At 37.1% G+C, this 13770-nt stretch overlaps 1 protein-coding gene across 1 annotated transcript in view; it reads left to right on the top strand.

Moving 5' to 3' along the window:
• Positions 1-13770, top strand: part of LOC149805499 (tRNA (32-2'-O)-methyltransferase regulator THADA-like) — a 134669-nt gene that overhangs the window by 36148 nt on the left and 84751 nt on the right. The window contains exons 11-13 of the mRNA XM_089934269.1: positions 403-598; positions 3096-3189; positions 8221-8397. Coding sequence (XP_089790395.1) covers positions 403-598; positions 3096-3189; positions 8221-8397 — 467 coding nt within the window. The remainder of the gene's footprint in view (positions 1-402; positions 599-3095; positions 3190-8220; positions 8398-13770) is intronic.

Below are 13770 nucleotides of genomic sequence, written 5' to 3'. Positions count from 1 at the left end.
TAAATTATGGATTTTTGCTTTGAGGTATGGCTTTAATGTACATTGTTTTTCTGGGATCAATAAATCCTTGTATCTACTTTATGAAAAGTCAAAAAGTTGTATAGTTGTACATGTTATAGAGTTCACTTCTAATTACTGTCAACAAAGGCTCAGAGAAAGGACCAGTAATATATGATTACATAATGATTCACATGTAACTAGCAATATGATTGGTTGGCTGTCCATATTTATATACTGTTTGGTTATCAATCAGTCCATTACTCATTTACAATTTTAAAAAATTCCTGTCCACTGCAGTCTTGATTATTAGATGTTGGGGGTTGGGATGGGTAAAAAAACTCAGATCAGACTGAGAGTGGAATCCACCCTAGAAATGTTAGTGCTGAAATATTTATCTTGCAGTTTAATTCAGTATAACAGCAGTCTCCATTGGCTACCTTGCACGTTAAAACTTCTGCCGTCAACATCCACGGTGATATTGGAGCACTTAACACAGAGACTGGAAAGCTCCCCAACTCCTGAATGCAGGCAGAAGCTTCTTCATGCTTGGGTTGTTGTGGTCAAAGTTACACGCAGCATGTTTGGCAAGGTTGACTTCGTAAGTTTTACTGTCCATTCTTATTAGTAGTCATGGCTTAGAGTCAGTGATTAATTGAATACACTGTTCAGCTATGAACTGTGTGCAATCTTCATTGCTTTTGTTGATATTAACATTTTCTCTCAACAGCAAAAAATTTATATTGTAATCATATAAGATGGAAGAATTATATTGATAAAATGGTCATCTTACCAATAATATAGAAAATTACATGAAACTGTAAAATGGGGCATTTGTATCATATTTTCTCTACATTCCCAAGCAAGTGACACAAGATTTTACCTGAAGGATAACTGTTAATTAGACTAGTCTCCAGAGTTTTTACAGCATAGTATTATACTGGTACTTAAATGGCATCTGTTCTGTGTGCATAAAGATCTGATAATAATAATAATAATAATAATAATAATAATAATAAATAATAATAATAATATCAAGTAAATTTTCCTCAAAGCACAGAGAAGGTTACTATTTCATTAACTGGTCAGGGATTAATTGTAATTCTCCTTTTAATCCATTCTTTGATCATATTAAGATCGGGATATAAACCTGCTACCACCCAAATCCAGCCTTACTAAAAGATTTCATCGTCATTGTCTATATCATGTAGAATAAGGGCAGTAACTCTTGCACATTACCTCCCTGTATTGCCAGTTTTTAAGCTTTGCTTCCAAACACAACATAGTACAGAATAAACCTCATGTTATCCAATGCTTTGTGTGTAATATTCTTTAAATGCAATAAATGCAAGAATTTCAAAGCAATGGAAGATGCTAGTTCAGCCTGGCATGTACCAAACGTATCTCTTCATCCCTTTGTAGAATGTGTATTTAATGGTCCAAGGATATCTGGTCAGCAGTACTGCAAAAGTCAGCAAAAGACAAAGAGAAGAGAGGCAAATCATGCTTTCCACAACTGTGACACATTTGGGGGAGATGAATGCAGATATGTTGCAGTCACAGTTGGATACATGAGTCTTTCAGCAACATATGCAGTAGACAGCAACATAATTTCTGACTAAAGGTCAAATTTTACCTTTCTTTCAATCTTTCACTCTCAGAGATAATTTGGATACAGTGGGGGATTGTTCTTCCATTTTTATGCAGTCCATTGGGCATATGAACCCCTATAAGTCCAAGCTTGGCTTTCAGGCCTGTAAGAATGAGAATATGGGGCATTTTCTGGAATCAGTGGATTTAGTATAGAGCACCTTCTCGCTCTCCGGAGCTATGTCAGTCAGCCGCCCAGCCCAGCTATCCCAACCTGGACTCAATTATGGTGTTGTTCAGAGATCAACCTTATGCCAGCAGACAACAGCTGAACTAGAAGGTAATCATACAGGGAAGTAAGAAACCTATAGGTAAGTTGAGATCAGTGGCCATCCAGTATCCTGTCTATGCTAATGAGCACTACTTGAAGTGCACAGAGACAAGTGGTAACAACTGCAAATGACTCTTTCTCCCTGTGAAGGCAAGATATCACCTCTTAAGTCCTGTCTTCTTGATTAAGTGGGGTTATATGCACATTATACTCTGACATCTGAAATCATCCAGTTTGCCTCTTGAAGATTTCAGCTGATGAAATTATAATGATCTCTCTGAGTCTAATCTTCAAGCAATGTTTTGATCGAAAATGTCATAGAAGCAATTGGCTGGCATGCAGAGTCAGCCTTGCTGAGTTTTTATCTCAGGGATTTAGCTTTACAGAGACAGAATTTGAGTTCCCCAGACAGCCACCAGACCTAATTAAAGCAACACAGCCTCTGAGCTTTGCTTGGGATTTGCCACTGAATTGTGACAGTAAGAAGATTTCATTAATCATCTGCCAAACCTGATAGAGCAGTCACAGGTCTCATGACTATGGGCTGTGTTGCTTTAAGCAGGAGAATGTGTCATGGTTCAAATAAGAAATTCTATCTTTTTTAACTAGAAGGATACCAAAGGTTTAGGCAGGATGCTGAGCAATCCCTCTACTTATCACCTATTCTCCTGACAATAATGTGATCTTGAAACTATTCAAAGGAGAAGGCCAATTTTATAATAAATTATGTTTGTTCAAGAGTACTTGCCTGATCACATTAATTGAAGACCCTCCCAACCACCTCACTGTGTGAGTGTCCTCATTGGTAATTTACTCAGGTTAAAAACTGGAGAGACCTAGCAGTGGAAATGATGGTGATGGGAAACATTTATTGCCTTTTGTTGATATGATGTAAGACAGAAAGGACGAAATTTCATATTTTAATATGGCTAGATTTGGGTGGTAGCATGCTTTTATCCTAATGTTAATATGATCAGATAAATTTCAATGGAGAATCTTAATTTGCTATAAAATTTGCTTTCTGGAAGGACATTTATTTTTAGTCTATATTGTAATTTTTCTGATATGAGCAGAATTATTTATATATGCTCAAAGAAGAAATAACATGTAGATTTAGACCTTAGTCATTAGAATATATGTGATTCATTGACTATCCATTTGTCTTCCTTTTTTATAGAAAAACAGTTTACTCAAAGAGGCTCTGTACTGTGTGGACGATGATGTCAGATCTGAAGCCATTTCTATCCTGTGTGTTACTTTGAAAAAAGCAGGTATTGTATTTCACTCGGTGTAATTTATTCTCACCTGTGAACATCATAAACCCATCAGGCTCCGGTGGATCACTGTTATCCATATTTGAACTGCATTAACCCACAATGTACTGGCACATCAATGTTACGGAACGACAAAAAGGATAAACCCAAAATGTTGTTGTTGTTGTTGTTGTAGAGTTTAACACCATTTTTCAGCACACGATAGGCTTTACATGGCGGCCAGTATTAATGGTGGAGGAAGAACCCGGGAAAACCCCGGAAAGAACCACTGACCCACGAGAAGCACTGGCAAGCTTTCTCACATACCCACATTGGCTGAATCCGAGACTCGAACCCACGCAGACAGAGGTGAGATGGCAGTGATCCGTAATGGAGAGTGCTTTAGACCACTTGGCCACTCAGGGCCCCAAAATGTGCTGGCAGATCAGTGTTATTGAACTACAAAAAACATACACCCATAATGTGCTGGCAGATCATTGTCACTGAACTACAAAAATCATAAACCCATAATGTGCTGTCAGATCAGTATGACTTTGCTATGAACAGCTTATACTATTAATGTGCTGGCAGGTCTGTGTTATCCAGCTACAAACAGCATAAGCCCATAATACCCTGGAAGACCGGCATTACCCATTGGTGAGCAGTAGATGCCATTAATGTGTTTGCAGATGAGTATTACCAAACTGTGAATAGCACAAACCAAAAATGCCTGACAGATCAGTGTTACCCAATTGCAAACAGTATGAAACCATAATTTGCTGGCAGATCAATGTTACCTAACTGCAAACAGTATGAAACCTGAAATTGCTGGCAGATCAGTGTTACCTAACTGCAAACAGTATGAATCCTGAATTTGCTGGCAGATCAGTGTTACCTAACTGCAAACAGTATGAAACCATAATTTGCTGGCAGATCAGTGTTACCTAACTGCAAACAGTATGAAACCATAATTTGCTGGCAGATCAGTGTTACCTAACTGCAAACAGTATGAAACCATAATTTGCTGGCAATTCAGTGTTACCTAACTGCAGACAGTATGAAACCTGAATTTGCCTGCAGATCAGCATTTATTAGCTACAAACAACATGTAGAATTAATGTACTGACAGGTCATTGTTATCCAGCTGTAAATAGCATAAACCCCTAATGTACTGGCAGGTCACCATGTAGAATTAATGTACTGACAGGTCATTGTTATCCAGCTGTAAGTAGCGTAAACCCCTAATGTACTGGCAGATCACCATGTAGAATTAATGTGCTGACAGGTCAGTGTTATCCAACTGCAAATAGCGTAAACCCCTAATGTACTGGCAGATCACCATTGTCCAACTATGAACAGCATATACACGCAATGTGCTGCCAGATGACCATTAACAAACTGTAAGATCACAAACCCATAATGACCTAGCAGATCAGTATTACCTAATTGCTAATAAACCAGTGATGTGCTGGAAGATCAATGTTATCCAACTTCAAACAGCATTACCCAACTGATCAGCATTACCCAACAGTCAATTTTACCCACCTCATATACCCATAATGTACTGGTAGATCATTGTTAGTAACTATGAACATCATAAACCAATAATGTACTGGCAAAATCTGTGTTACCCATCTGTGAACATCATAAACCAATAATGTACTGGCAAAATCTGTGTTACCCATCTGTGAACAGCATAAACCCATAGTGTACTGGCTAGTCAGTGTTAACCAACTGCAAAAAGCAGAAACCCATGATGTGCTGGTTGATCAGGATTACTAAGTTGCAAACAGCATATACCATTAGTCTTACTCAACTGCAAACAGCAGAAACCCATGATTTTCTGCCAGATAAACATTACCCAAATGCAAACAGCAGAAACCCATGATTTTCTGCCAGATAAACATTACCCAAATGCAAACAGCATAAACCATAATGCAATGGCAGATCATTGTTACCCAGTTTTGAAAAGCAGATGTTCATAATGGACCAGCAGATCAGTGTTATCCAGCTATAAATATCATAAACCCATAATGCACTGGCAGATTGGTATTACCCATTGTGGACAGCATAAATCCGTAATGTGCTCACAGATCATTGTCACCCAGCTATGAACAACATAAATTCAGATTTGCATTACCCATCTGTGAATGTATAGACTCATAATATGCTGGCAGATCAGTACTGCCCTGCTCTGAACAGCTTGAACCTGTAATGTACCAGATCTGTGTTTTCCAACTGTGAACAGCATAAATCTGTAATGCAATAGTAGTTCAGCATTATCCCCAACTGTGAACAGCATAAATTGATAATGCACTGGCAGATATGTGTTACTCACCTGTAAAGAGCATAAATCTATAATGCACTGGCAGAAATGTGTTACCCATTTGTGAACAATATAAAACTTTTAATAATGCAGCAAATTAGCATTACCCATCTGTGAACATCAAAACCCATAGTATGCTGGCAAATAGTGTTTGCAAATTTTAACCAGTTGCAAACAGTATAAACTCAGATGTGAAAGCATAAACCTCTAGTGCGCTGGCAGATAGTGTGCCCAGCTGCAGACAGCATAAGCCCACCCATAATGGCACTTGCAGATAGTGTTAAGAAGTCAATTTAATCATGAAATTGCACCATATTGGGAAGGGGGATTCATGGCTTATTTATAAAGTAACATCCCAATTTTTTTTAACTTTGTATTATACGACTTGGAAATTAAGCATGAGCCATTATGAACATTGAGACATGCACCATAGCTGTTCCTCTTTATTGTAGTTAATATTACCAAATCTTGTGCTTCAGAAAGAACATGGGGATGTTGCTTTGCTTTTGGCATTGGCATGGTAGCATTTGTATTCTTAAAAGCATGTAAATGCAGAACAAAGCCTTGAATAGAAGTATGTCACTTTTAATAATGTTTGAAATGACACACACACACACTCACTCTCTCTCTCTCTCTCTCTCTCTCTCTCTCTCACCTCTGTCTGTGTGAGGGTTCGAGTCTCAGATTCGGCCAATGTGGGTATGTGAGAAAGCTTGCCAGTAGCTTCTCGTGGGTTGTTGGTTCTTTCTCTGGTTTTCCCGGGTTCTTCCTCCACATTAATACCATTAGTACTTGCTGCCATGTATAACCTATCGTGTGCTGAAAAATGGCATTAAACCCAACAACAACAACAACAGTTCTCTCTCTCTCTTACACACACACATGTTCAAAAAGTCTACATACATTAGGATATTTTGTTTAAAATGACCTCTAGGGATAAAGACAATTTTGTACCAACTTAGGGCCAGCAATCAGTCTATTCCTTTATAATTTGATTTAAAGACAATGTAGTGGCTATGATCAGCCATATTTCAGTTTGTATGTGTCACACACTTTTACAGGCACTTAATGTAACACACCTGTACAAAATTAAGTTGTTTGACATTCAGAATCCAGCAGTCTCACACAGCGAAGATGCTAAAGATGAAGGTGAATCTGGATTCTGCTAATGCATAACAAAAAGTAACTTCTTTGCCCCAACCACACTAGGGAGCATGGAATGAATTTCTCTGAGCTGTAGGTCTCAAAGTGGTGGAAATATAAATATAAAGATACTGACTGTCACAAGTGGGATGCCAAATATTGAGCAAACTGCATTATTATTGGGGAACACAGCAATCAAAGCAACAGCAGAGACATCAGAAGTCCTGATGTGAGAAATCCTGGACTTCAACACAGTATTTTAAAAGACATGTGGCAACAGAGCTTGATAATTGCACCACCATAAAAGAAAGAAAGCTAACCTGAACAGAAGATGAAATGACCACCAGTGGATACTGTATTTTATTTGACAGCTAAATGACAAATTTAGAGAGGTGGCATGAGGCTACCAGTGCTAAAAGAGTTGCTCTTTGCAGCCAAATTGATTGGTTTTGGGAGACTATCAATAAAATTCACCATGGAGTTGCTGTTGTGAACAATCTCTTGTGAACATGGCATAACTATGGCGTCGGTTATTATGGTGCAAGGATTCATCATAAACATAGTTGTGTTCATGATCTCAGACAGTACTTGCATATCCCAGCATTCCACTGCCTAAAACTGATATTAGCACCGACAATAAATAAGTAATGCTCACAAACAAAGCTAGGGAAGTGGTGCCTGGCATTATTGGCATGATGATGTGAATTCCACTGGGTGGCGGGCTAGCCAAGCATGTGTTGGCATTTTGTCATCACACACACACACAGACAAACACACACACACAATAACTCGAAAACATAACCTATATTAACTAATTCGTAAATTTGTGTTTGGTTTTTGTGTGGATATCAGAGGGTATTTATTTATGGATTAAATTTAGACAATGGTTAATAGAATGACAAGAAGTAAACAATCAACCCCTTGAAAGAATTATAAAAGTCTTACAGAATGTGGAAAATACTGGTATGTTGTTGAAAATAATGAATTAAGATGGTTGTACACTTAGATTTGGAGAACTTCCATATTCATATAGTTATGGGTAGACAAAAAATGTCAGTAAGGCACATTGATTGTTATTTATGTGACAGCAGGGTAATTTCATTTTTTATGAAAATGCAAAAAAATGCTAGAAGATTTAAGTTTCTTCCAAATTACTATCACAAATACCCATCTTATGAAATATTTTGCAATTTACATTGTAATAAATCTAATGAGAAATTCAGAAAAACAGGACTTATAATATATTTTACCTTCAGGCTAAGGAAATATACTTTTCAAATTATGTAATTATATATATTTCTGTCATATGTATGTGATTATGTAACTTACCACCATACTACAGATTTAGAAAATTCTCATGTATTTCCACTCCAGTGATATATTTTCTTCATTGTAATACTTTGTATTTAGGCCAGTGGCCGTGTATGAAAAAGTCAATTCATGATACCAGTTTAAACTAACAAAGAAACTATGAATTGTTTAGAAAACTGAAATGCTCACACATTTCAGTAACAGTCTTCCCTAGTTACAGAATTTCTCAAAAATGGACTCCTTTTCATAATTCAATCATCTATTTTCAGAACCTTTGTGCCAAGAGGAGGTAACTCTGCTGCAGAAAGCACTGTCATATAATCTAAAAGTTGACTCAGCTCCATTTAGGCAACACCTAGGGTCAGACATAAGGAAACTTCTAGTGCGAATTAGAGACAGTTGTATTAGCATGTTAAAGGAGCCGGATGAAAACAAAGCTCACTTGGGTGAGACATACAATTGACATTTAAGAAACGATTCAGTTGTAATTATTGATATATCAGTTAAAAATATTATTATGTGTTAGACTGATTAGAAAATTGGTCTTTTGGATTGCTGGTTTTGCTACATATGGTGGCTCATTTAAGGGCTTTGCAAGTCAAGAATATTCTACCCAAAAAAATGAAAAACATAAATATTGATATGATCTAGTCATTAACGATGAACTCTCTCATTTGTTGATCTGTTCTTATGATCAGTCTAGCTGAGTATAGTATGACAGATTACATGATCAGATGTTAACCTAGTGGTCTACAAGTACAAGAATACAGTTTCCCAGCCTTATTATGTACTATTCATCTTAAGATTTCCTGTTTTCTTATTATTGCTCATTAATAATTTGCCATTTGTGAAATATTGTCAAAGTTCTGTTTGGGAACAAACTTGTAAATTAAAACTAGTCATATGAAAGGATATAGATACCAGAAAGGCTAATTGACTTTAAATGTGCTAGCCAAGTTTATCAGGGCTACCTGAGTTCAACTGGGTTAATTGAGTTCAACAGTTGTTGCCAAGACCCAGCATTCTAGTAGTGGGCTGCAATCCCAAGACCTATCCGACTGAGACCCTGCATTTTAGTGGCCCACTGGGCTGCAGGCACAAGATCTATCAGACTGAGACCCTGCATTTTAGTGGCCCACTGGGCTGCAGGCACAAGATCTATCAGACTGAGACTCTGCATTCTAGTAGCCGATTGGGCTGCAGGCACAAGATCTGTCAGACTGAGACCCTGCATTCTAGTAGCCGATTGGGCTGCAGGCCCAAGACCTATCAGACTGAGACCCTGCATTCTAGTAGCCGATTGGGCTGCAGGCCCAAGACCTATCAGACTGAGACCCTGCATTCTAGTAGCCCATTGGGATTCAAGCACAAGACCTATCAGACTGTGTGTGATTAGGATTTTTAACGTAGCATTTAACAATTTTTCAGTCATATCACTATGATGTCTGCAGTGTGGCAGTTTATAGTGTTCTGTCACTGGGGCATCATGCAGCAGACATGTAGCATGATGTCCCACCCAGTAACATTATCCTGACACCAGGCCGACCAGTCTTAACACTAACCTCTTAACCAAGCGAGGTAGTTTTTAGTACCATTTTCATTAATCTTTCGTATGAATTGGCCCGGGTTCGAACCCACGACCTACTACTTTCAAGGCAGACGGTCTAATCACTAAGCCATTGGAGCAGTCCCTATCAGACAGAGACCCTGCATTCTAGTTGCCCATTGGGGGTTGCAGGTGCAAGACCTATCAGACTGAGACCCTGCATTCTAGTAGCTTACTAGGCTGCAGGCACAAGATCTATCAGACCCTGCTGAGGACAGAACACTGAACAGTTCTTAAATACACATTACTGAAGGCTGCATGATTTTAACTTGAACTTAACAATGAACTTGTATAAAAATAGTCTGGTAAGAAGATAACACCCATTATAAATTTCCAAATGCCTTTTTATTATTCCAATTTTTGGGGAAAAACTAGAAATTTCACAATGGTTAGATTTGAATGGATAATTCATCTGAGTGCTAAGCTATCAAGCAGTTTATTATGCTTTTCATATTCAGTAAGTTACACTGAGTATACTACACCTTTGGAATTATTCGGATTTTCAAAATATTCATTGTAAACACCACAAAATAGAAATGATACCAGGAAACATTAATGAAGTAGCTTATCTAAAACTAATTCAGGGTTTGATTATTTGGTTCTAGTTGAGCAAGTGTTCTCACAATGATCAAGTGTTAACATTTCAGACATGTATAGAACATCATGAACACATGGTTTTTATTGATTAAATATGCCTTCATAAAACTCACACTCTAGGTTACCTACTTGCCTGATTACCTATAATTAGTGCTCACTTGGCTTTAACATCAGACTCCACTGGTGGTTAGACAAAAATATGATTTTTAATTCCTGCTACTGCACATTGATTTTAAAATTCAAGTGTACTGTTTCTAAAAATTAACAGATTTTTTTATAAAAGAATTCAAGAAACAAACCAACTGTATTTTCATGCATTCTATCCATGCATTACAGAAACCAGCCAGAACCAGTATACTGGATCCTGGAATGTTTCCAGCAGTCACTGCAGCTGGTACATTAATACTTGGCTGAGTAATGTGATTTAGGCAAATATGTGTACACAAGTTGTTAATTTAATACATTATTGTTGTAATCTGGATTGTTTAGTCAGAATGTTGTTGGCTTTTTTTGGTATTACATATAATAAAGGGGCCCTGAGTGGCCAAGTGGTCTAAAGCGCTCTGCGTTACGGATCACTGCCATCTCACCTCTGTCTGCGTGGGTTTGAGTCTTGGATTCGGCCAATGTGGGTATGTGAGAAAGCTTGCCAGTAGCTTCTTGTGGGTCGGTGGTTCTTTCCGGGGTTTTCCTGGGTTCTTCCTCTACCATTAATACTGGCGGCCATGTGTAGCCTGTAGTGTGCTGAAAAATGGCGTTAAACCCTACAGCAACAACAACATATAATAAAGAGGTCAAATTTGCTATTTGATGGCTTTTGTGTCTTTGATTAAAAATCAGCCATCCTTTGGGTAAAGTGGGATAAAAAGGAAAGAACAATCAAAATATGATTTCAGTAGAAACATGCAAGTATTTGTAGATTAATAGAAAACAGTTGATTAAGGACTATTTCTTTCCATCCAAATTAATCAAGGACTAATTTGCTAGTCATTAAGTTGTTGAACAAAGATGTTTTCACATAAAAGTAATTCTTATGATCACCAACTGATACATGCATGTGTTGTCACTTTCATCAGATGATACATTAATACTGCCCACCATGCATAGCCTGTTGTGTGCTGAAAAATGGTGTTAAACCCCACAACAACAACAACAATCACTTTCATTAGATGATAAAACTGATTGATCATTTTTCTTTCCTCATGATCACTTGTATTTGTTTTTTTAAATTTTTTTACCTTTGCATACAAGTTCAGACAGTCATCATACCAACATGAATTGTTTACTACTAGGGTGAAACGATTCATCGAAATGTCATTGTATCGATACTTTTGCTTGAACGATACACATGTTGATACAAGAGAAGTAGAATTGATACAAAACGATACTTATCATATATAAGTTATTGTAGTCTTCAGTAGTAATGAATAATTATTATTAGTTCGCCTTCTTATTATTTAACTATATAATTTATCTGAAACAGCAGTTACAGTCCTAGGCACTGATTATTATCAGTAAAAACAAAAAGACGAGAATACCTGCTCGCCATCTACAATTCGAACAAAGTGTCATGGTTCACAATCTGCTTCCACCCCCAATTCCAAGCTAATTATCTTATCCCAGCACCATGTTCTTCATAAAGGATACATTCCAAACATGTTCCATGTGCCTAATGATTATAATGAAGTACTTTACTCATATTTAATAACCAATTTTATCCGAAGTTTCTACATTGAATTTGATCTTGTCTACTTTAGTCAATTTGAAAGTTGCACTACCAGTGTGTTACACAGTGAAATATGTTACGGTCAAATCTTAGTGGTGGTTACTTGTTCCGGTTGAAGTTAAATAATAACTACCAATCAGCAGTCAATGTAGCTTTTTCCCTGCACGACATGAAGTACTAGCAAAGAAACAGAAAATTTGCTCCAAAGTCATTGATATATAAATTACTTAGACAGCGATGCTGCCAGGGTGTGTGATTGCATGAATCATGCAAAATATGTATGCATTTGCGTACTTGTAGAACGTTGATGCACAAGAAATCATGCAAATTAGTTGAAAGTCCTGCATATGGAAATGTGCTCGACGAAGTATACCATTTTGATTTAACCATCCTTGTTGCAACATATGGTTTTTGGGTAGGCAACTGTTTACACATCTGGGGTCTTCAAGCATGGCGAAATTTGATTGGCACATTGCACCTGGAATAAGTGTTGTTGTGTAGTTTGAACCCTTCATGAAGGAAGTTTTACTTGCATAAAATATGGGCCACCTAGAAAACCCCAAATGTCTGATTCCCAGTGTGGTTAATTATGTTTTCGTTTGCCAGATACTGGCTTTTGATAGTGATGATGACAATAATTTTTAAAGTTATGAAGTATATTGGATTATTAGAGCTGTGAAATTGTTAATGGATATACCAGTGAGTGATTTTGAGCCCAAAAATGGTGTTAAATATGAGTCCAATGTACATGTTGGATGGACAAAACTAGAGGGCCTAACAGTCAGTCTCCCTTTCAGTGGTATTTGGAAATTAGATGTATAAAGGGCAGAATACTGAGCCTAATTAAAAACAGACAATTAAAAGAAGAAAGCAATTTTTCTTTTTATCAATCAATTTAGTCCTGTGAATTGTATGCTGCAAAACCATACATCCATATCAGCATTAAGATAAACTGAACAAATAAGGAGGAAAAAATGAAATTAAGAAGTAAAGATATTTATCTTGAATACACTCCGTGCACAAGCTGACTATGGCATTGACTGACTAAAAACCCTAATACAGCATTATGGAACAGATAAGAAATCTGGAATAGTAGTCAGTAAACTACTGATTCAAGAAGTAAGTTTGCGTTAGTGAAATATCTTATTTTGGAGCAGATGTATCCAAAAGATAATATGTGAGCTCTGGAAAATTCTAAATAACAGCCACAAAGATCAGTTTCCCAACATCTTCAAGCTGACAAAGCTAGCTATGCATATGCCCCTTCAGAAGGATGCTCAGAAAATATTCATACACAGATAAGGATCAGAGTATGCTCAGAAATAATTAACACATTAATCCCTGGAGGCTTTGTCATTTTCGCCTGAAATTTGAGTAGGAAACACATACTGAAAGCTACTTCTGACTACATCCTAATACATCAATTTCCAGGTGATTTTCCAATAACCTAATACCTAGTTGTGTTAGAAACATTGTTTTTCAATGGCTATTTGGCTTGCACATGAGCAGAAGGGTAAAAGATGTTTGTTTGTTTGTTTTTTTGTTGTTTTTTTTTTGCCTAATGGAACCAATATTTTCTTATCGAGACACCACTCTTTATTCCAAATGCCCATCTTATCCTACTTTTTGCACAGGTTCATCTGCTTGCAGTTCATACCAGTCTGCCTTAGATCTGAGACCAAAAAGTCTAAAATCCAAACACAAAATTGGATTCTGACCATGGGCAAATTTTGGGTGGAAAAAATTGGGTCCAAAAAATGAGGTTTTTCCCTCTGTATTTTGCAGCACAACTAGAACTTCCAGATTATTTGGTATCATTATAGAGCTACATCTGTCTACATTTCTATAATACCACTTTAGTGTATCGTACATGACCTTGATGCTATAGAG

Source organism: Sinohyriopsis cumingii, chromosome 2, assembly GCF_028554795.1.
Source record: "Sinohyriopsis cumingii isolate HCF-2022 chromosome 2, ASM2855479v2, whole genome shotgun sequence".
NCBI lineage: Eukaryota > Metazoa > Mollusca > Bivalvia > Unionida > Unionidae > Sinohyriopsis > Sinohyriopsis cumingii.
This window is presented reverse-complemented; position numbering and strand designations above follow the sequence as displayed.